Source organism: Herpailurus yagouaroundi, unplaced genomic scaffold (genome assembly GCF_014898765.1).
Source record: "Herpailurus yagouaroundi ecotype Mexico unplaced genomic scaffold, PumYag 198, whole genome shotgun sequence".
Classification (NCBI taxonomy): Eukaryota; Metazoa; Chordata; class Mammalia; order Carnivora; family Felidae; genus Herpailurus; species Herpailurus yagouaroundi.
In genome coordinates, this window is record NW_024412429.1 from 20,675,559 (window position 1) to 20,698,649 (window position 23,091).

At 38.8% G+C, this 23,091-nt stretch overlaps 2 protein-coding genes and 1 pseudogene across 8 annotated transcripts in view; 2 read left to right on the plus strand and 1 right to left on the minus strand.

The window, feature by feature from the left end:
• GRM1 (glutamate metabotropic receptor 1) overlaps nt 1–23,091 on the minus strand; it is a 434,400-nt gene that overhangs the window by 320,621 nt on the left and 90,688 nt on the right. The window lies entirely within an intron of this gene.
• LOC121013482 (60S ribosomal protein L31-like) lies at nt 1,872–9,132 on the plus strand (annotated as a pseudogene).
• Nucleotides 17,231–19,411, plus strand: LOC121013348 (RNA-binding protein EWS-like). Its single transcript, XM_040448940.1, is given in 2 exon segments — nt 17,231–18,782; nt 18,784–19,411. Coding segments are annotated over 2 exon segments (1,968 nt in total). The 5' UTR covers nt 17,231–17,267; the 3' UTR covers nt 19,237–19,411.

Sequence of the window (23,091 nt, forward strand, 5' to 3'; positions counted from 1 at the left end):
ACCCACACAAAAAATCAATTGGGGCCCTTTCTGTTGCAGAAGAAGCTTCTGCAATATGGTGACCCTAATGCTGGCCACACAAGACAGTCCTGGACTAGAGTTTGAGACCTTTGACAACATGCAGTTATCATTCAAACATGACCTTCTGTCCCAAACAGGCATGGAGTGGCCAAACCTAAGTAGCAACGAAGTTTGAGGTTCAGTTCGAGGGGAACCAGGGACCACATCCTTGCCACCTTCCCAGGTTACTCTATGGAGCCTCTCTCAGCATACTATAGAAACACCCCAAGGAAAGTCCTGGCTTTGTCCTGCCAACAACCTATTCCCAGTAAGCTTCAAGTGGAACAGATGGGGAGTGGTGTTGAAAAGAGTAATTGACATTGATTTCCCTGTCACACATACACTCGTATACACACATGGGCTTTCTTGGTCTTGTTTAATGAAACAACTACACTTCAATAAATCCATATATCCTGAATCATAAGCCTCTGCTAGTTTGAAACCAGCCACTGTTTCTGGTGGCTGCTTCTCATGCAATGCAAGCTGTAGGATCATGAAGAATGTTATCTTCTGTTTTCCTTCCTGTGCTACACACATATTACCATTTGGTTAAATATTAATAGATGACAAAAAGAACATTTCAACCTAAATATTTAACCTCCAAAATAAAATAAAAAGTCTTTCACCTCAAATCTGTCACTCTTTAGGGTTGTATAAACAACTCAAATGAAAACATCAGAGGAAAAAAACACTCCATATTATTATTTATTCTGAAAGGTCATTAAGTTTCTAGAGGTCACAACTAAAAATTCCAGAAATACATAAGGGAGTTGGTCCATATAAAACCTAAGGCTTATCATAGCTTTAACCTTCTCTGATTCCATAATGGAAATACAGGGCATGGCCAAATATGCTAGAGTAGGGAACAGAATGATCAGTGGGTACAAGAGAAAAGAGGACTCTCAGAGGTTTTACCTTCTGGAAACATCAAAAAACATCAAAAGATTCCATTCTATTATCATTTATCAAATTAATTTTGTAACCTACTCAGACACATGTATACTGTACTAAATCTTAAATATTAGTATTTCTGAAAATGTTCCTGAAATTATTTTTCTTAAAATGACTTAAATTTGCACAGCAAATTTATAATTCACAAAGTTCTTTCAGGTATATTATCTTATTTAATTCTGAAAACAATTCTGCTATTTGAGGATTGAGAATGCATGAACTCTAGAAACCTGGGTTCAAATCTTGACTCTTGATGTAAAACACACAATGCCTCATTTTCGTCATCTATAAAATCAAGACAATAACAGCACCAACCTAAGAGTTTCTCGTGATAAATTAAATGAGGCAATATATGTGTGTAAATCATTTAAAATTTGATGTCAATTAAGTATTCAATAAATATGTGTTATTACTATTCTTGTGGCAGATTGTATCTTCTTTTTTTTTTTTTTAATTTTTCTTTCAACGTTTATTTATTTTTGGGACAGAGAGAGACAGAGCATGAATGGGGAAGGGGCAGAGAGAGAGGGAGACACAGAATCGGAAGCAGGCTCCAGGCTCTGAGCCATCAGCCCAGAGCCCGACGTGGGGCTCGAACTCAGGGACCGCGAGATCGTGACCTGGCTGAAGTCGGACGCTCAACCGACTGCGCCACCCAGGCGCCCCTGGATTGTATCTTCTAAAGAGACTGACACGTTTGTCTTATAGAATGACATTGGCACTTCTCTATTGAGAAATGTAGTCTGTGTTCTCTCCCCCTTGAAATGACCTTGTTTGACTTCTGAAGCCAAGCTAGAAGTGTGATTCAGCTTTGCCTGGTTATCTAGGGATACTTGCCCTTGGAAACCAGCTACCACACCATGAGGACGCCAAGTAGCCATGTGGAGACACCATGTGTAGATGTTCAGCCACAGCCAGAGGTCCTAGCAGACAGCCAGCATCAATCACCAGACCAGTGAGTGAATAAGGTCCCAGATCATTCTAGCCTCCAGCCTTTGATCCACTGCATCTGATGCCAAGTCGAGAAGAGACAAGCTGTCCCCACTGAACGCCACCCAAATGCAGATTCATGAAAAAAAGTAACTTTGTTACTTTAAGCCACTAAATTTCAGGAAACTGAATCTTGCCCAAGATTACACAGCTATTAAGAGGCAACAAGTGAACTCAAATGCAGATTTTTTGGTTCCAAATCATGTTCTCTTTCCATAATTTAAAATTTGGAAAGTCGTCTTACTCAAGAATATCCTCAGCATATGCCAGGCTCATTGTCACATCATGGGTCGATATCATCCCATCTCTGATCACTTGAACCCAGATGGTCATGGGCAACAGCACCTGTGTTCACCAAGGGCTGCCTTTCTGGTTACTTTCTTGGCTCCTGAGATAGGGACTTCTGTTTCAGCTTCTGACCTTCTCCTTATTTGGCTACCAGTCTAGACTGCCTTTTGTGACTTCTGAACCTGAAATAATAATGCATCAATAATATGGCCACTAGGCCATCACCTGAAGGTTCAGGCACATAAAAGCTCCTCTGTTAGTCTTAGTCTGCAGAACCTTCTGTACAGGCCCAGCTCTTCCCACCATTTCTTCCCATTGAAATAAGTACCTACAAATCTACAATCAGTAACATAGTGTTGTGAAATGTAACTATGCTTCTCAAATGAAAACTAATGTTAACTCCTGAGCCAAGGAAAATTTAACATGGAGCTAATGAAGCCTTAAGCATCAGAAGCTCCTCATTTACAGGGGCTCCTTCCAAGACTCTGGAAGTGGCCATAGCAATGTACTTACAAACATATATTTTCATTACAGTTGCCAAGTGCAATATAATTTTTTTTCTTAAAGAAGACCCTCCAAATCAGACCCAGCAACCTTGAATCTGCCTCTATTCCTGAGAGTGGCTTAGTCAAAATGGATCACCCACTGCAGCTATTAACTTCTGTTAATAGCTTCTGTTTCTACTTAAAACAATTTCATAGCAGCAAAGTTAGAGAGATTTCTTTAGAATGAGCTTAAAACTTTCTTCAATAGTAAAGGTTATTGGAGCTTTTCAAATTAAGGAATAAAATTACGATTTCAATAACGAAATACACAGGGGAATCTATCGCCTCTCCCCCAATGATTACAAATTAAAGTGATATGAAGCAACTAATGAGAGATTTAGAAGCATACTCGAGGATTTAAAAATTCTGTAACAGATCAGTTTGAAGTAATTTTTTTAATTCAGAGATTAGTTTGATGCCAGGTTTCAGCACATTTTAAAAAATGATCTTAGCTCCATTTGAGCCAACAAAATTGATAAATTTGTTAAAGTTTAAACGATATACAGTGTGCTTTTTAAAAACATGTGTAAAACATGTGTTTTTAAAAAACATGTTTTTAAAACATGTGTAGGGATGCCTGGGGGGCTTAGTCGGTTAACGTCCAACTTCAGCTCAGATCATGATCTCGCAGTTTGCCAGTTCGAGCTCTGTGCTGACAGCTCAGAGCTTGGAGCCTGCTTTGAATTCTGTGTCTTCCTCTCTCTCTGCCCATCCCCTGCTCATGCTCTGACTGTCTCTCTCTCAAAAATAAACATTTTTTTAAAAAATTAAAATATGTGTATATTTGTGCACAAACATCCATGTGCCAAAAAGATATAGGAAATCAATGTCAAAAAGTTACAGTAAATATCTATTGGCAGTGAGATGTTTTTTTCCTTTATATTTTCCCATATTTTACAAAATTTTTATAGTGAATGTACACTATGTTTTTAATAAAAAATATAAAATAAATTTTCATTGTCAAGAATCCTTTTATTTCAAGAGGTGGTTCAAATACAATTATATTTGCATTTAATTTAGGCTTCATTAAGACTTAATTCAGTTTCCCCAGTTTGGGTCAACTTTTGATCCCTCTGTTATAAGAAGCTTCCCTACGGATCTATACAAAAATATAAAGTATCAACTTTTTGCAGCTGAAAATTATTTTTCTCTCATTTCTGGCTTCAGTATAACTAGAAATGGGTAGGAATGTATCCATTCTTCAGAATTTAAAGGTATTAAATTAAAAACAAAGATGATTAGAAAACAACCCGAACTTTAAGCAGCTAAGACAAATACTCTCATCAGTTGAGTTAAATCATGAATTCATTTTCACATAATTTTTTGATTTCCATTTACTTTTAAACATTTCCAGAATAGGCTGCTTCCTTCAAGAATCAGGTGATAAAATGAAGGAGTAATTCGCCACTAATTAGGAGTCTGAGTAAGTGAATTAGGAAAAAAAACTGGGAACATATGCCAAGTATGATAAGCACTCACATAAATAGCAACTCCAAATGGAGAACAGAGGAAAAAATAAAAGAGCTTAGTTGCTTAAGGAAGCTACAAAAGGTGATAACGACAAGATTATTAGCCTAGCGCCAGATAAATTTAGAAGATAGACCTAACTCTCTATCTATACATTACAACTTCGATCTATAATATAATGATGACAACTAGAAAGAAAAAATAATAATAATGAAAGGGAGAAGGGAGGAGGGTAGAGGAGGGGGGGAAGAGAAGTGAAGAAAGAAAGGAGAGAAGGAGAGAGAGAAGGCAGAGAGGGAGAGAAAGAAAGGAGGAAGAAAAAGGGGGGGAAATTGTCCCTACAGTCTAAATACCAACTGTACCCCCAAAAAGACTATGCAAATGGCCAAAAATGGCCAGAAAATAGATAAAGTTGTGTACAATAACTAAATTAAGACACAATGTTGTCTGTGCATATTTAATTGTCTCAAGTGAAATAATATCAATTAAAAATAAAATAAAGTTAACTGTTTTGTGGATGGGGGTGGTAATGATGTATTTTTGTCACCCTTTCTTTCACAGAGCATATAAGAACAGCATCTATTCTAATTTCATGATTTGGCAAGTGGCAATTATCAAAGGTAAGTTACAGACAAATATAAAAAGTAGCCTGGATCATTCTTAAAACTCAAATCCATAAGGAGTGACAGCAAGTTACACAATGTTAAAGCATTTTAAAGAATTCTTTTGTCACTTAAATGATATCAGTAGCATTAGATAATTAACATAATTTTACTCACATCGCTAATAAATAGTTTCATCTTTTTGTTTAAATAATGAGCTGGACTTTTAAATTTTTCCTTATTTCAATAAACTTAAGTAATTTTTCTCACCTCAGACCTCTGTGGCCATTAATGCAACCTGAACAAATTTACTGGACTAAACTCTTTGAATTATAAATGACCACAGATGAGTTGTTAAAAAGATAAGCAAGTATTTAAGGTTACAAGGGGACCAAAAATGCTCAGTGCCCCCATTCTTCATCCCTATTCATGACTATGATCATTGAACTGTTGTGTGTTTATTTTTCAGAAATGTTTATCATACTATGGCCAAACCTATATTCCACAGAAAGATGTGTAGCTGATACTTAGATCGTGGAAATAATTGTTGCCAACACAACAATGATATACATATAGATATAAATGTTGATAAACACATACCTTTAGTAATGTATTATAGTGATTGCTGTCTCCGAAGGGATAAGGAAAATGGACACCAGAATGAAATAATTGGAGAAATTAAACATTTAGTGGATTGAGACAATCTCTTCCAAAGTCAATGCAAATATTTAATGTCTTCTTTGAAATCTGTGATGTGGAAAATATTACATACACCTGTAGTCTTTAGCCAAATTATGAAACCATAAAACTTAACATTTTAAGTAATGCTATGAAGTCTCCAGTGTTCTATATTTAAATTAATTTATTCTTTTGAAAAATATGGCTTTGGAAAGCATTGGGTTGATTAAAATCATTTACTAGTTCAAGTTTCCCAGGCATTTGCTTTTTAATCTGTAAAATAGAAAAATAACTTGATTTCTTTTTTTTTAATTTTTTTAAAGTTTATTTATTTATTTTGAGAGAGGGAGTAGGGGGAAGGAAAGGGAAGAAAGAGAGGGAGAGAAAGAATCCCAAGCAGACTCCACACCATCAGCCCAGGAGCTGATGTGGGCCTCCATCCAGGAACCGTGAGATCATGACTTGAGCGGAAACCAAGATTCTAATGCTTAACCGACGGAGCCACCTAGACACCCCAAAAAATAATATTGAATTTCTACAGTTATTAAGATATTGAAAAATGTGTGCAAAGCACGTGGCACAGTACCGGACACTTAATATTTTTGAAACAATATTTCAAAGCTTAAACTAAAAGAAAAATGATGCATTTTGTAAAATAAACTATGCTGACTCCTCAGAACTAAGAAATTTTTTTGTGCTAATACTAAAAACTGAGTTTTTTTCTGCTTTGTGATGGATATCTGAGCATATGTATTAATCTTTCCTACTTCCCAGGATGCCACTCAAAGAACACAAGAGATTTAAAAATAAAAATGAATCCATGGTAGCACGAGAAACCTGGGAAGGGTGCCAGCCACAGACCAGAACAGTGGGGAATTTCTAGAAGATACAGGCAGATGGGTTCAGATTGATGGTAAAATCTCACAGAGCTGAACCTATAGCACCAAAAAGGCACAAGAGAAGACTACTAAAGAAGTGAGTGTTCCCCTCAGAATCCAAGAAGAACACCAAGATCAAAGACAACAGGGACTAGAAGCGCAATTGGGTAGTGGAATGGTGAGCTGCAAAATTACTGTACTGCTGACTATACCTAAGCCTCCTGACTAATGCCTCAAAAAGAGCTCTCTAAACAAAATGGAAGTTCTGCCAGAGGAATTTTACAGAAGTTATTGGGACAAAAGAAAGATAATACCACGTGGTGCTTCAGGTAACTTCTAGTTCCCTTATGAACACGCATCCTCTACATCTATTAAGCAAGCTCTTGAGTAATCTAGAAGCAATATCTTCTGGTCACAACCATGCACCCTCTCTCCAGCCAAATCTTTATGAACAGAATCTAAATTCACTCACCGAAGGAATTATTTTCTTCACATTTTCTGGGAAATCATCTCTAGCTATCATTACTTGCCAATTTCAGACCTCAATTATAAATACAAATATTTCAGAAAAGCCAATAATGTGAAAACAGTTGTTGGACTAAGACAAGGAACTAACATCTTCAAAAACAAAGTTGATATATCATAGAAGTTTAAAATAAATATAATTAGAATTCTTAGAAACATTGAGAGATGTTACATCCACAAAAATTAATGAAGATACTAGAAAAAAGAAGTAATTGGATATGTTCATGGCATTGATTGCAGTGATGGTTTCACTTACCTCCAAACTCACCAAATTGTATACATTAAATATGTAGAGCTTTTTGTGTATCGATCATACCTCAACAAAGTGGGTTTTTTTTTATTAAAACTAAGATTGCTCAAATGACAAATTTAAGTAAAAAACATCAGAAAGATACAGGCTTAAAGCTGAATTAGTGAACTTCAAGACCCTGCTGAGAAGCCCTCCCGTCTTCAATGCAGCAGAACAAAAAGATGAGAAATATTGAGACAGAAGAACAATCCAGAAGACCTAACATCTACCTAACAAGAAAGAGGTAAGAAGTAGAAAACGATGAAGAAAATCATACAGGAAAATTTACTTGAACTGATGAAGTCCCAAATTTTCAGAGAGGAATTACTTGAATTTTCTCCAAGGGTTTTGTAGTAGGCATAGGGTAAATTGTGGAATATAATCTAGATGCCATCAAACAAAATTTGTGAATTCCAAAGATAAGGAATAAAACCTGTAATCTTACCAATGAAGGAAAAATGTTCGCAAAAAAAAAATCTGAAATCAGACTATCATCAGAATTATTACATCATCTTAAAATTAAGAGTCTGGGGGTGTCTGGGTGGCTCAGTTGGTTAAATGTCCAACTCTTGATTTAGGCTCAGGTCATGATCTCATGGTTCATGAGATAGAGCCCCTGATTGGGATTCTCTCCTTCTCTCTCTGCTTCTCTCTCTCTCTCTCTCCTCTCTCTCTCCCAAAATAAATAAATAAACTTAAAAAAAAAAGATTTATCTCTCCTCAGAAAATACTCTCAGATGACTTTCCAGGTAAGTTTTTTTTAAAACTAAAGGCTTCAAACAATAGTAAGAAGTGAAGATTAGTATACATTATATTTGATTCTAGAAAAGAATTCAAAACTGATCACTAAGTGAGAAAAATGTAATACACACATGCATGTACACGTGTGCGTGCACACACACACACACACACACACACGCACTATACTATGGATTTTTATCTCTTCTGGAAAACAGATGTAAAATTCCTAAACATAATATCTGAGTGAACAAAATATAGAAGGATATTAAAAGAAAATATTATTCAATTGCCAAGCAGGATTTATTCTAGAAGTAAAAGAGTCATCCAATGTTAAAAAATGTATTAAGGGGCGCCTGGGTGGCGCAGTCGGTTAAGCGTCCGACTTCAGCCAGGTCACGATCTCGCGGTCCGCGAGTTCGAGCCCCGCGTCGGGCTCTGGGCTGATGGCTCGGAGCCTGGAGCCTGTTTCCGATTCTGTGTCTCCCTCTCTCTCTGCCCCTCCCCCGTTCATGCTCTGTCTCTCTCTGTCCCAAAAATAAATAAACGTTGAAAAAAAAATAATAAAAATAAAAAAAAAATAAATGTATTAAGAGTCTGTGTGTTAACTATTTAATTACATGATCATCCTAACATGAGGGAGAAGTCTGTGACAAAATTGAAGACTTGTTCTTGAGCTTTAAGAATTACACTACGTACTTGCACACTGGTTTCCCTTTCCTACAATACCTCGTGCTCTTGCTTCCCAGACAGAGCAGGTAGAAAGGCTCCCACAAAGAAGAGTGGTGAGAAGAATAAGGGTCACTCTGCCACCAACAAGGTAATGACCAGATAATACACCATCAATATTCTCAAGCACATCCATGGAGTGGGTTTCAAGAAGCATGCCCCTGGTGCACTCAAAGAGATCCAGAAATTTGCTGTAAAGGAGATGGGAACTCTAGATGTGCTCATTGACACCAGGTTCAACAAAGCTGTCTGGGCCAAAGGAAATGAGGAATGCTGCTTACTGTATCCACATGAAGTTTTCCAGAAAACACAGCAAAGATGAAGATTCACCCAACAAGCTCTATATGTTGTTTACCTATATACCTGTCACCACCTTCAAATATCTACAGTGAATGTGGACAAGAGCCAATCACTGATTGTCAAATAAAGGTATAAAACTGCAAATTAATTAATTAATTAATTAATATAAATAAATTATACCAAAGTTAAAGATAGATGAAATCTCTCATAAATTGATGAATGGTATCTATCAAATACAAATAAACACATTAAGAGGTTAACACTGAAAACACTTTAAATAAAGATATCCGTTATCAGTGTAATTATGTAGAATTGTTCATAGTTCATGCAAAAGACAAAAAAAGAGATGAATCATTAAACATTAGCTGGTAGGCAACAAAAGTCATTTTGCAGACTGTCTTGTTTACTAGTTAACAGAGAGATAAACCAGAAAACTAGTTAGAACTAAAACAAAGGCACACAACAGTTGCCAGATACAAGATCATCCAACCAAAATCAGTAACTCTTCTAATAACCAATTAAGAAATGTTATGAAAAAACTCTAATTCTAAATTCTAATCTAAAATCTAATTCTAAATTCAAATCTAAAATTACTAGGAATCAACTGAACAAGAAATGTGCCAGACCTATATGAATGGGAAGACACATTACAAAATTATAGCTTAATTTTCATTGCCTTTGTTTTACTGAAATTTGGTAGTTAGTGCCAAAATTAGTTTGAAGAATAAGCAGATGATATAATCAAGTAATAGGGAGAACAAATAATGGGAAGTGATGGCATGTTGCATATGAAGTTACAACTAGATCAACACAACTACAGTACTGGCTCCCATTTGTTGAGAACTTCCTAGGTGCCAAGCACTGCTCTAAATTTGAGATATAACACACGCGCGCACACACGCGCGCGCACACACACACACACACACACTTATTTAATCCTCAAAACAACCCTATGACTATTATCACCATTTTAAGATGAGGAAATTGGCCACAGAGAAGTTAAGTAATAGTGTCACACTGGACATACCTTTAAAGTCTATAGGATTGATGGAAGTCACTCACTTTTCTCTATCTCAATAGCAACTGTCTTGATAGTAGAACTTTTGACTGGAACTATAACCTTAGTATCTGAAATGCAGATTTTCTGGGTTGTTGAAAGAACCTTCATGTACTTTAGTCCTTAGTCATGCAATTGATAAATTGATACATTTTCAAGGAAAAATAAACACCCGAGCATATTTTCAGTATCCAAAGTATTGGAATGATGCCTGAACAATAAATCTGAACACTAAGTTTCTGGCATAAAGCATCTTATTATTTATGTATTTTCCTAATCTTTAAAATAGAATACCAATGAAAAATTTGTATGAGGTACATGAGAATATATGTGATTTACATAGTCTATTTATTGGCTGAATAAATAGATAATACCATTACCCAAACATAACTAATATTATAATTTTAATACATTTCTTTCAAAACAGTTTAATAGTTGTAATACTGGAATAATTTAAGAGTCAGCCTTCTTTCACTAATTGTATAATAATATTTTTTACCATGTTTTTATTGGTACTTAACCATTATTTTGAAGGCCACTGAATGGAGGTATCCTAACCTGAATAAGCATTCCACAACTATTGCTCATTTATTTTGAGTTCATTTTGTTTTGCTTTTATAATTATGCATGTGATCTCAATGAAATTTTTGTGCATTTGTCTCTTGCTTCCAAGTATTTCCACTAAAAAATGGAAATCCTGAAAAAAAGACTATCAATGTTTTTATTTTCAATCCATATGCCAGATTGCTTTCCAATTTGTGGTGGAAAACAATCTACCACAAAAGAACAGGAATATCAGTTTCAACCTCTTAGCAATCTTGAGTATTCATTATTTAAAGTTACTTTTGCCAGTTTAAAAGGCTCTAAACAGGGGCGCCCAGGTGGCTCAGTCAGTTGAGCGTCCGACTTCAGCTCAGGTCATGATCTCACAGCTTGTGAGTTTGAGCCCCACGTCGGGCTCTATGCTGACAGCTTGGAGCCTCGAGCCTGTTTCAGATTCTGTGCCTCCCTCTCTCTCTGCTCCAACCCACCTGCATTCTGTCTCTGTCTCTCTCAAAAATAAATAAACATTAAAAAAAAATTAAAAAATAAATAAATAAATAAATAAATAAATAAATAAATAAAAGGCTCTAAACAATCATTAGTATACTGAGCTCTTAAAACAATGTCCCTAATACAGTTGTTTTTAGTAAACGAGATCTTCCTTTCCAAATTCTTGAGGTGGTAAAATTAAGCAACAGATTCCACAGCAGTTCAAAGTGTTAAATACACATCTTCTACCTCTCTCTTTTCAGCTTTGACATGTTGTCAACCAATGTAATCATTCCATAAAGAGGAATTCATTCATATACGATCCAAAAACTTCCTAAGAGTAGCTAAGATTTGACAGGGGTACATAGCTTAATTTTTGAGACTTATGGCAAGAAACTATGTCAAATACAGCGCATTTTTCAATCCAGAGAGAAGATTCAGGACTTACGGTTCAAAACACCTGCCTCAGACCAGCTCTCTCTCATCCTCATGAGAAATGGCTGCAGGTTAATGGTTTGCTGTCACGTCTTTCATAATATACCTAATAGAAGTGAATCATATATTTTTGTCTTCACAAGACCTTAGTCTACAAAGTATCATCTGTTTCACTGTTATCCATAATCCTTGTTGCAAAAGCTTAGAAAGAAAAACAGTCGATGTTCTAGACATCAAAACATCACTACTATCTCACCCTTAGCCTTCAGTAAAAAGCTTTAAAGAGTGCTGTCTTGTATTTCACAGATTTTGGACAGAATGAAATTAAGCTATCCTCGTTTGAATTCTCACTTTCAGAGTCTTCCTTTTTTTTTCTAAAAGAGTACATATGCTTTCTTCTGGAGGGCCTGAATTAACAGCACAAGTGCAGCAGAGTAGAAGCATATAAGTGATAAGGCTCTGTTAGTACTCCATCTTCTCTTGCATTGTGCCAAATTCAAGGGCTCAGTGGGATATCTTAAGGTTTTAAGCTGCAGGAGGAAGGCATCAAACAACAATGCAAGTTTAATGGCTCAAGTGTTCTAATCAGCTTACTATGTGTGTGTTGAGCATCTAGCCAGGTTTTGGCCCTAATGGAGGAAACAGAAATATGTGGCATGATCTGTACTCTCAAAAAGTTTCCATTTGTGCTGGGAAACAAAAGCTACATCCCACTTACTATTAAAGACTGGGCAAATCAAAGGAATAAAAGCAGTTTTGATTTCATGGTTCTGCTCCTATCTTCTTGTTGGATTTTATTTGACAGTTTTGTCAAAAAGGAATACGAAACTTGAAGATTTACAGGAGTGAAAAGAGAATTTTATCAAATAATGATTTGCCTTTAACTTATTAAAGTTCTATCCTTTCTGCTGATTTCTTTGAAAGGTACTAGATGACTGAAAATCAAACAAATGTTCTTAAATGATGTGTTTTGAAGCTGAAGGCAGTGTACTTATTAATCATCTGAAGGTGACCCTCTATGAAGAAAAGGAGGAGAGACAACACAAAGGGCCACCAATTCAGGAGAGAGCTAAATTGGCTCAGTTTTGGAGTTGCATAAAACCCAAGAGGCGTCTTTAATTCCAAACAGAAGACAATTTAAAAACCAGTGCATGTCCCTGAGTGAGTGATCTGAATGTGAACATACAAAGGAAAAGTGTAAAAATCTTCCCACTTCTTATGCATAGAAACGGTGACACATGGCTCTTGGGAAGCTATCCTTCAGGACGAAACCTTTACCAGGAAGCCCAGATAGATGGGTTTCTATCTCTTCTGTAAGAAAGAGAAAAAATAATACATGCTCTGAAGCACAGAAAAATTCAAATGCTTTGGCATTTCCAAAAAGAAATAAACTCTCAGGGTCTAAGTAACAGTATGTATCTCAATAAAGGACTCCCTAGTTCTGCTTATCTGAAAAGCAGATGGTGTGGCAAATAAGAAAGAAAAAGACTTTTCTGAAGACATTCCCTTCCAAAATAGTAAAGGGAGCCTTCTTCCCTTATACTTGTGTTGTTTTCTCTCTCTCCCTCTCTTTCTCTCTCCATCTCTCTCTCAGGTAATCATATAAAAGTTAATGTTTTTCCAGATTGGCCATTAAATATAGATTGAGGAGAGAAATATGCATACTTGCACACTCCACTATATGCGAGTTGCTGTTACAGAACTCATCGGATAACCTCGTGTTTTGATTGAATTTCTCAGAACAGTGCATGTCTCTATACAGAAAGGCTATTTCTGAACAGCACACTAGGCCACCACTCACATCTAATGAACCCTGTCAGGTTTTCTATGTCACAGTGTGCCACACTGTGTAGGCAATGCAGTAGTATGACATGTAGACCCGCATTTAAGGAGCTTACGGTGTAGTTATAATAATAAAGTATATGTGAAGGTGGTATAAAATATGTTGAACACTTAACATCAGGATTTGAGCTAAGTGCTTTTCTGTGTCAACCTATTCAGCATCCCCAAAAGTAGCGGGGGGGTGGTTGTTATCCTCTCCGTTGACTTCTTATAGCAATTAGAATAAAACCCAAACTCCTTACTAACACCACAGCCCCCCTATGATTTGATCCTTCCCTTTCTCAGCCATCTCACCCCCTACATCTGATCACAGCACCTGCTCACTATACCCCAACTGTTTTGGCCTTCCCTCTGTTCCTCCAAGATATCTCAAACCTGGGGGATTTCACACTTCCAGGTCTTCCTGCTTGGAGAACTCTTCATCAGGTCTTTGCAAGACTAACTCTCCACATCAATCAAGTCTCAGGATAAAGTATCAATTTCCTCATAGAGACTTTTCAAGACCACCCTAGCTAATGTAAACCTTTCTCACAGTCACCACTTTATCACCTGGTTTTATTTTTAGTATCATTTCACACTGGTTTACAATGTCTTGATTATTTGTTAGTCTGTCTCCCTCAGATTTTTTGTTGTATTTTTTTTAAGTTTATTTATTTATTTTGAGAGACAAAGCTAGCATGAGTGGGGGAGGGGCAGAGAGTGGCAAAGAGAGAATCCCAAGCAGGCTCCATGCTGTCAGCACAGAGCCCGATGCATTGAACTCACGAAACCATAAGATCATGACCTAAGCCAAAACCGAGAGTTGTACACTTAACCGACTGAGCCACGCAGGAGCCCGGTTGAATCTTTTTCACCAATGTGTGCACCTGGAATATAGTAGGCATTAACAAATACTTTTTAAACGAATTAATAAAATCCTCATTTTACAGATGAGTCAACAGAGACAAAAAAGTGCCATAAAGCTGGTAAGTAGCAGTCAAGATTTGAGCCCAAAGCCCATGTTTTTCACCTTATCTCCCCACCTATCTAATTTGGCATAGTCAAATAACTACACAAAATAACATAGGAGCAAATACAAAATAAGTGGCAAAAATAACAAGTATTTATAGAAAAACACCTCCACAACGGTTTTGTCAGGGACAGCTTTCAAGAAGGCGACGAACTTGAACTGAGCCTTAGAAAATGGGTCATCTCACGACTGACTGAGAGAAAAACCTGGGTGAGCACAGACCAACAGGGGAACCACATGCCATCTTTAGAATAGCAGGAGAGAATTCTGGTAGGAGATGGCACAAGTACACTGCATTTTGAATCTTAACCCTCACATCTCAGTAGGAACACTGTCATTCATCAGCTGGGTGACAGTAATCACATAACTTCTGTCTCAGTTTCCACGTTTGTAAAATCTGCCATACCAGTTTCACGGTGTTAATGTTATCTTTTTTTTTTTAGATTCACAGTGCTAATGTTAATGTTAACAGAATATTAATGTATTCATGTTAATGGAAGAATTCATATATATATATATGAATTACATGTAGCATATTCCTAATATAGAATATATTCATATATAAATATATATAAATATAAATTCGTATATTCATATATCAATATATGGGGATAAATGTATCATCTGTTATATGTCTATGAGCACTTGAAAAATGTAAAGCTCTCTGAAAGCCAAAAACAACTTCAGCATAAAATGAAGAAAGCAAATTAGAGTTAAATAGCACAAAACTTAACTAATGCCAGTCAATATAAATATAAACAATTACAGTTACTTATAGTTTTAAAATGTTTATGATAAATCAAGGAGATAGACCTGCAAGGAGAAACAGGCTTCTCCACACATGAGTAAAGTAGTCACTCAGATAACCAAGTGCTGATGTGGAAATGAGGTCCTCAGAGGCATGGGAAACGTGCCTCCTGAATTCCATAGATACAATTTACGTGTTCATTTCCTCAAAACCTACCTGTCAAATGTATCTATTTCTCTCTCTACTGTTTTGTGAAATCTAGGCAGTTGAGAGGTGATTAAAGACAGGAAAATCAACCACCCTCTGACAGGAGGTAATGAGTTCCCAGGGGTAATCCCATTTCTGGCTTGAAGGGTGAAAGCTCCAGTGAGAACAGCCACCTCTGGCCGCCAGTAAGAGGCAAAGCTGCAATCTCCTGCAGGAAGCCTCTAAGGGCCCTCAGGTTAGCCACGCCCTGGGGCTCTTTTACTGTGCCTGGAAGCATTATAGGCACATAAATGAATATTAAAGCCAGAGACAAACTGTGCAGACACTAACAACAGAAAAATATGTTTGAGCTGGCATGCCACTACATTTTGCCCAGATGTTTGTATTTATTTTGCATATTGTTCCTCTATTGTGTTTTTGTATTTTGTCTCCTATGGAATAGTAACATCATTTAAAATAAACGTTCACAGAAAAAAATTTTCAAGAAGGTGCTAAATGTTTTTAACCCTAGAAGAGAAGAAATAGGAGATGTTACAGAAGGCCATGCTCCTGGTGAGAGAGACGGAACATTGCAGGAATGGTGTCAAGGGAAACCTTGCAAATTCAGCTTTCTAGAATAAAGGCACATAGAGGCCACTGAGGCCAGGGGAAGAGAAGCTATTTATAGTCATACTGCCAAATATTGTCCAGAGCACAAAAAGCAAGTTAACTACCCTTGGACATACAGAAACAAAAAAGCAATAAGGCTTTTAAGAAAATGTTTTAATGAAAACATTAGCTTTTGCTTAACTTGTAATTATTAATAACTTAGTGTGTACCTATCATCATTCTAGGTTCACTGGGGTGCACAAAGGTTACCCAGCCTCATAACATGTCTTCAAAACACCTACAGTCTGATAGAGGAGTTGGTCCTCAGACACAGGGACTGATATCACAAAGTTGACTAGATTTAAGTGGGTTGAGAGTTACAGATAATGAAAATAGCTCAGTGAGGTGATAAATTAGAAGATGTCATTGATAGTCACTTAGAAGGTCAACAGCTATAAAGATTTGCAGACTCCCTGGATACAATGTTCTCCTCAGTTTGGGAAATGTAGCCCTTATAACAGAATCACTGGTTAAAAGAACAATCCTGGTAAGAGCTAAACTGAGAATTTGCTCTCTGCATCATACAAGATGTTACAAGGGACAGTGCTGCTCAAGGAGGGAATGTTTCCTATGAGAAGGGCACACTAAGAATAAGCTCTCTGAAGGAGGGTTTATCTGAGAATACAGCCCTGGACCCACCCCCTTGATCAGCCAGGGGTTACTTTCCTCACTCTACCATGAGAACAGAAGCCTTGGCCATCCACAAAGATATCTGAGATTCTGAAATGAGGCAACATAAATGTGCTCATGTCGTTATGGAAGCTGACAAGATTATGCAGCTGATCTCCTGTCTCAGAACTTAAGCTTGCATTACAAGTTGCATTGACAGTGAATTTCCATTAATCAAGACATTTTCCGATCACATTCCACAAAGGAAATGAATTCTCCTTAAATAAATGATACCACCCCAAAACTAACTATAAATAACACTTTATGAAGTACTCAGTGTTTTCAAACTATGACTTAAAAGAAAACAATTTCCAAATACAGAACATTTTAGTTGCTGGCACAGACCAAATTCCATTATAACAAAACCATAGGAACTGCTTGGAATCTTCTGCCACACAAAGATGTGATCTTCGAGCTTAAAGGTGCAGTAGGGAAATTATCACAGGACTGAGAGGCAAGAGACCCAGGCATTTGTGGCTTTCCAATCACTGTGTGACCTGGGTGCTGAAATGAACAAGTTGAATGACACCTTAAAAGTTCCCTCTAGGGACGTTGAGAGAACGAGAAGGAAGGAGAGAAAATGGCGTCCACGGATTACAGTACCTACAGCCAAGCTGCAGCCCAGCAGGGCTACAGTGCTTACACCGCCCAGCCCACTCAAGGATATGCACAGACCACCCAGGCATATGGGCAGCAAAGTTATGGAACCTATGGACAGCCCACTGATGTCAGCTATACCCAGGCTCAGACCACTGCGACCTATGGGCAGACTGCCTATGCAACTTCTTATGGACAACCTCCTGCTGGTTATACTACTCCAACTGCCCCCCAGGCGTACAGCCAGCCTGTCCAGGGGTACGGCTCTGGTGCTTATGATACCACCACTGCTACGGTCACTACCACCCAGACCTCCTATGCAGCCCAGTCTGCATATGGCACTCAGCCTGCTTACCCAGCCTATGGGCAGCAGCCGGCAGCCACTGCACCTGCAAGACCGCAGGATGGTAACAAACCCGCTGAGACTAGTCAACCTCAATCTAGCACAGGGGGTTACAACCAGCCCAGCCTAGGATATGGACAGAGTAACTACAGTTATCCCCAGGTACCTGGGAGCTACCCCATGCAGCCAGTCACGGCACCACCATCTTATCCTCCTACCAGCTATTCCTCTACACAGCCGACTAGTTATGATCAGAGCAGTTACTCTCAGCAGAACACCTATGGGCAGCCGAGCAGCTATGGACAGCAGAGTAGCTATGGTCAACAAAGCAGCTATGGGCAGCAGCCGCCCACTAGTTATCCCCCCCAAACTGGATCCTACAGCCAGGCTCCAAGTCAATATAGCCAACAGAGCAGCAGCTACGGGCAGCAGAGTTCATTCCGACAGGACCACCCCAGTAGCATGGGTGTTTATGGGCAGGAGTCTGGAGGATTTTCCGGACCAGGAGAGAACCGGAGCATGAGTGGCCCTGATAACCGGGGCAGGGGAAGAGGGGGATTTGATCGTGGAGGCATGAGCAGAGGTGGGCGGGGAGGAGGACGCGGTGGAATGGGCGCTGGAGAGCGAGGTGGCTTCAATAAGCCTGGTGGACCCATGGACGAAGGACCAGATCTTGATCTAGGCCCACCTGTAGATCCAGATGAAGACTCTGACAACAGTGCAATTTATGTGCAAGGCTTAAATGACAATGTGACTCTGGATGATCTGGCAGACTTCTTTAAGCAGTGTGGAGTTGTTAAGATGAACAAGAGAACCGGACAACCCATGATCCATATCTACTTGGACAAGGAAACAGGAAAGCCCAAAGGCGATGCTACAGTGTCCTATGAAGACCCACCAACTGCCAAGGCGGCCGTGGAGTGGTTTGATGGGAAAGATTTTCAAGGGAGCAAACTTAAGGTTTCTCTTGCTCGGAAGAAGCCTCCAATGAACAGCATGCGGGGTGGTATGCCTCCCCGTGAGGGCCGGGGGATGCCGCCACCGCTCCGTGGAGGTCCAGGGGGCCCAGGAGGTCCTGGGGGCCCCATGGGTCGCATGGGAGGCCGTGGAGGAGACAGAGGTGGCTTTCCCCCAAGAGGGCCCCGGGGTTCCCGGGGGGAACCCATCCGGAGGAGGAAACGTCCAGCACCGAGCTGGAGACTGGCAGTGCCCCAATCCGGGGTGTGGAAACCAGAACTTCGCCTGGAGAACAGAATGCAACCAGTGTAAGGCCCCGAAGCCTGAAGGCTTCCTTCCACCACCCTTTCCACCCCCGGGTGGTGACCGTGGCAGAGGTGGCCCTGGTGGCATGCGAGGAGGAAGAGGCGGCCTCATGGACCGCGGTGGTCCTGGTGGAATGTTCAGAGGTGGCCGTGGTGGAGACAGAGGTGGCTTCCGTGGTGGCCGGGGCATGGACCGAGGTGGCTTTGGTGGAGGAAGACGAGGTGGCCCCGGTGGGCCCCCTGGGCCTTTGATGGAACAGATGGGAGGCAGAAGAGGCGGGCGTGGAGGCCCCGGGAAAATGGATAAAGGCGAGCACCGTCAGGAACGCAGAGACCGGCCCTACTAGACGCAGAGACCCCGCAGAGCTGCATTGACTACCAGATTTATTTTTTAAACCAGAAAATGTTTTAAATTTATAATTCCATATTTATAATGTTGGCCACAACATTATGATTATTCCTTGTCTGTACTTTAGTATTTTTCACCATTTGTGAAGAAACATTAAAACAAGTTAAATGGTAGTGTGCCGAGTTTTTTTTCCTTCTTTTAAAGATGGTTGTTTAACTAAGACTAAACAATGGGAACCCCTTGTGAGCATGCTCAGTATCATTGTGGAGAACCAAGGGGGCCTCTAACTGTAACAATGTTCATGGTTGTGATGTTTTGTTTTGTTTTTTTTTTTAAATAAAATTCCAAATGTTTATAAACAGTCAAAAAATAAAAAAATAAAAAAATAAAAAAAAATAAAAGTTCCCTCTAATTCGTAACATTCCTTGGCCTCAGCAGGAGGACATTAGTGTGGATGTCAAAATTTGGGTTTTCATGAAGGTAAATAAATGTGTTGTAATTTGCCATATCAAAAACATTACAAAGTGTAAATACTGTGCTAAAACTAAAAAATACTAATACACCAAAGATTCCAGCCCCTTAAAGGCAAATGATTAATGATATATGTTTGAGTTGCTTGTGTTTTAGTTTATTCACTTTTTCAAGTAGTCAGTCCCTTTTTATAATTCCAAATTTCTAAGAATCATTCATTAGATTAACATTAAATAGCAGCTATGAACAAAGCTTTCAAAAATCTGTTTCAGAAAAAGAAGTCACTTGTCACCATGAGTTTTAACAACGTTTTGTTCAATTATTTGTAATTTACTTCTGTTTACTTGCATATGTTATAAAATTTAACTGAGGGCATTTAGTTTAGGATTATTACTAACTTAAAGGTTACCTACTCCAAAAGGCCAAATTATCTCTTCCTATTTCCCGCCAATATGAAGAAAATGATCTGCATTTCCAGATTTTGTTGTTTTAGCTTCTCAACCAAACACAATCCGACCACCACCACTCACCACTCTCGTGAAACTACTCACCAAGAGCTACCATTACTCTGGATTAATCATTCCAATTGCTTATTTGTTAGCCTTACTTATTGTGAAATATAAACTACATCACAGAAAAGCTCACAAAATAAGAATGTACAGTCCAAAGAGTTCTCCCATTGGAAACACCCATAAAAACATCCCTCAGATCAAGAAAGAACACACCAGACCCCAGCAGCTGCCCTCATGCCCAACCAGCTCATTACCCTTTTCTCCTTTCAAGGAAACACTGTCTTAATTTAGAGCACTCATTCTTCTAGCTTTCTTTTGCATTTTTACCAGGTAAGCAAGTATTCCTAAGCACTATAGGTTTAATTAAACCTGACTTTGTAGTTGATCTGACTTTTCTCATTCAACACCATGTTCCATGTTTTTTTCCTTTCTTCTTGCCTGAATTCCATTTATGAGTATGCCACCATTTGCTTGCTCATTCCAATGTGGGCACAATGGCTAATTTTGAAGTACTCGACCCACTGACCATCTCTGGAGCACATAACAAGGTTGACCATCACCTCTCTGAAATTCTCTCCTTTCCTGCCTTTTGCAACACAGCCCTCCCAGTTCTCCTTCTATCGCTTTGATGGTTCTTCAAAGTTTCTTACTAAGTGCTCTTCCTCAATGTTGCCCCCCATGGAGTCTAAGTCTGCTTTAGATATCTTTCTTTATCTCCTCCTTGTACATTATCACTAGGCAACCACTCCTTCTTTAGCTCTGGTCCAACTACTTTTCTAGGATAATTTTTCATGACTTCCACCTTCATCACAGCCCCCCCTTCCCACTAGACATTTTACACAGCTACTCCCCCTAAATCTGTCATTCCTCTTTTCACCTTTTTTTCTCTTTGTATGCCATCACTCCAGCTTGCAGTTCTGTCTCTCATCTTTACCCTTTAATTTTCCAATCAAATATTTCCTCCTGTGAAGTCTTCAGGAACACTCTGACAGCCTTCATGGCTCTCTCATCTGTGTTCCATGAGCACATTGTGCAATCTCCCACTACAGCACTTACTGTGTTGTATTGTGACCATTTGTGCATGTCTATATCCATCACCAGAGGACAAGGAATTATGTCTTATTCATCTCAGTATTCCTGGGAGTGCCTGGTATGTAAATGTTGCCAGAATGAATGAATCTGTTTACTTGGTAACCTTTATGAGTTTCCTGTGCTAGGGGAAGCCTCACAGCATTCGCATTCATGCTATGTTCATCTGCCAAAGCTTCATCAAACTTTTACGTGGTAGGTGTTGCAGGTTGGGCTCTCTCGGAAGCACACTCTGAGATGTAGACTGGTATGCAGGATGTTTATTATGTAATGCTTTAGGGATCAACATCTGTAGAAGGAAATGAAAAGAAAGAGAAAGAAGCAAGTCCGGGCAAAGGAAAACATGAAGCTGTAATGCGGTCTCAGTGGAAGTCTCTGCTGACACTACAGGGGATTTTGAGGCTAGAATGTTCAAGGTGGGGTAGCCAGGCTGGGACTGTGTATTCCCTCACCTGCATCAGAAGAGGCATGACCTCTTTCTGGTCAATCCCTGAAGGGCTCTTAAAACTAAAAGTGACACGGTCGGTCACAATCCTAGCTTCATACTGTCCATCACAGTATAAAATGCTGTTAAAAAGAATTTTATAAATCAATATCCTAAGTTATGGATAATGTCTGTTAAGATGGATTTCCTACATGATGTATCTATGTCATTATGAAAAAATGATCATTGCCAGTTTCATCATGCTTGTTATAAAAGTTTCTGCTCTAACTTTGCCTCCCTCTGGCTTTGAGCCAGCACTCCTAAAGGTCGGTCACCCCACACATAAGGCGCCCCAGAAGGACATCACAAAAGCTGTACACAGACCCTTGCAGCAAGAATTTAACATGACTCCATTTGGAAAGGGTGAAGTGACAGAAAGCAAGATGTTTGGTTGCTCAGCAGTTAACATTAATGAAGTGCACAGTTCAGTTTTCTCAGCCACATTTCTGTGAACATTGGAAATAAAAATTTTGAAAATCTCCACTTAGTGCCAAAGCATCTGAATATCTAACTTCTGGATAAAAATTCCAGTTTTTTCACAAGTTTTTTCCTCCATTATTTTGTATACCTAACAGTGTGAAGAATTAAAAATGAGGGGATGGGGGAGTGGGTATTTGTGTGATTCTTTCTTGGGCAATCTCAAAACATAAGCTGCCAAACTACAAGGATTCTTTTTCTTCACATGGGAAAATCATAATGTTATTTACCCCAGAAAGGGTAAAATCTGCACTTTTTTATAATTCTTCTAGAATAGTCCAACATACGAATCACCAACATATGAAACACACAGGTATGCCAAAAAGGACTGTACCAGGAGACAGGGCAGTAAAAACCAGAGTGTAAGATATGTGCATTCGTCGATTCTGATTACTGTTTTCTGAGGCTGGCATAACAAAAGGAGTTATGCGACTGCCAGGTTTCTGGAATGAGCAAATAGATAAAGTGTGGTGCTTTTAACCAGGGTAAGATATATATAAGAGAAGGAGCAAGTTTGGGAGAGAAAGATTATGAGCTCAGTTCTGTAAATCTTCAGCCGAGATGGCTGGACACCATCCAGTGCAGATTTAAGATAGTTTTAGATCTCTCAGTCTGCTGAAGGCTGAGCTAGGAATATGAATTTGGCAGACATAAGTTTAAAGACTCATTCATTCATGCATTTATCATCCAGCTAGCGATGAGCCAGGTACATGCTGGGCTCCAGAGAAAAAGAGGTTAGTGTGGTGAATAATAGCGGATACTGTGAAAGTGGATGACACCACACAAGGAAGGATAGGAGGAGTGAGAAGAAAACAAATGA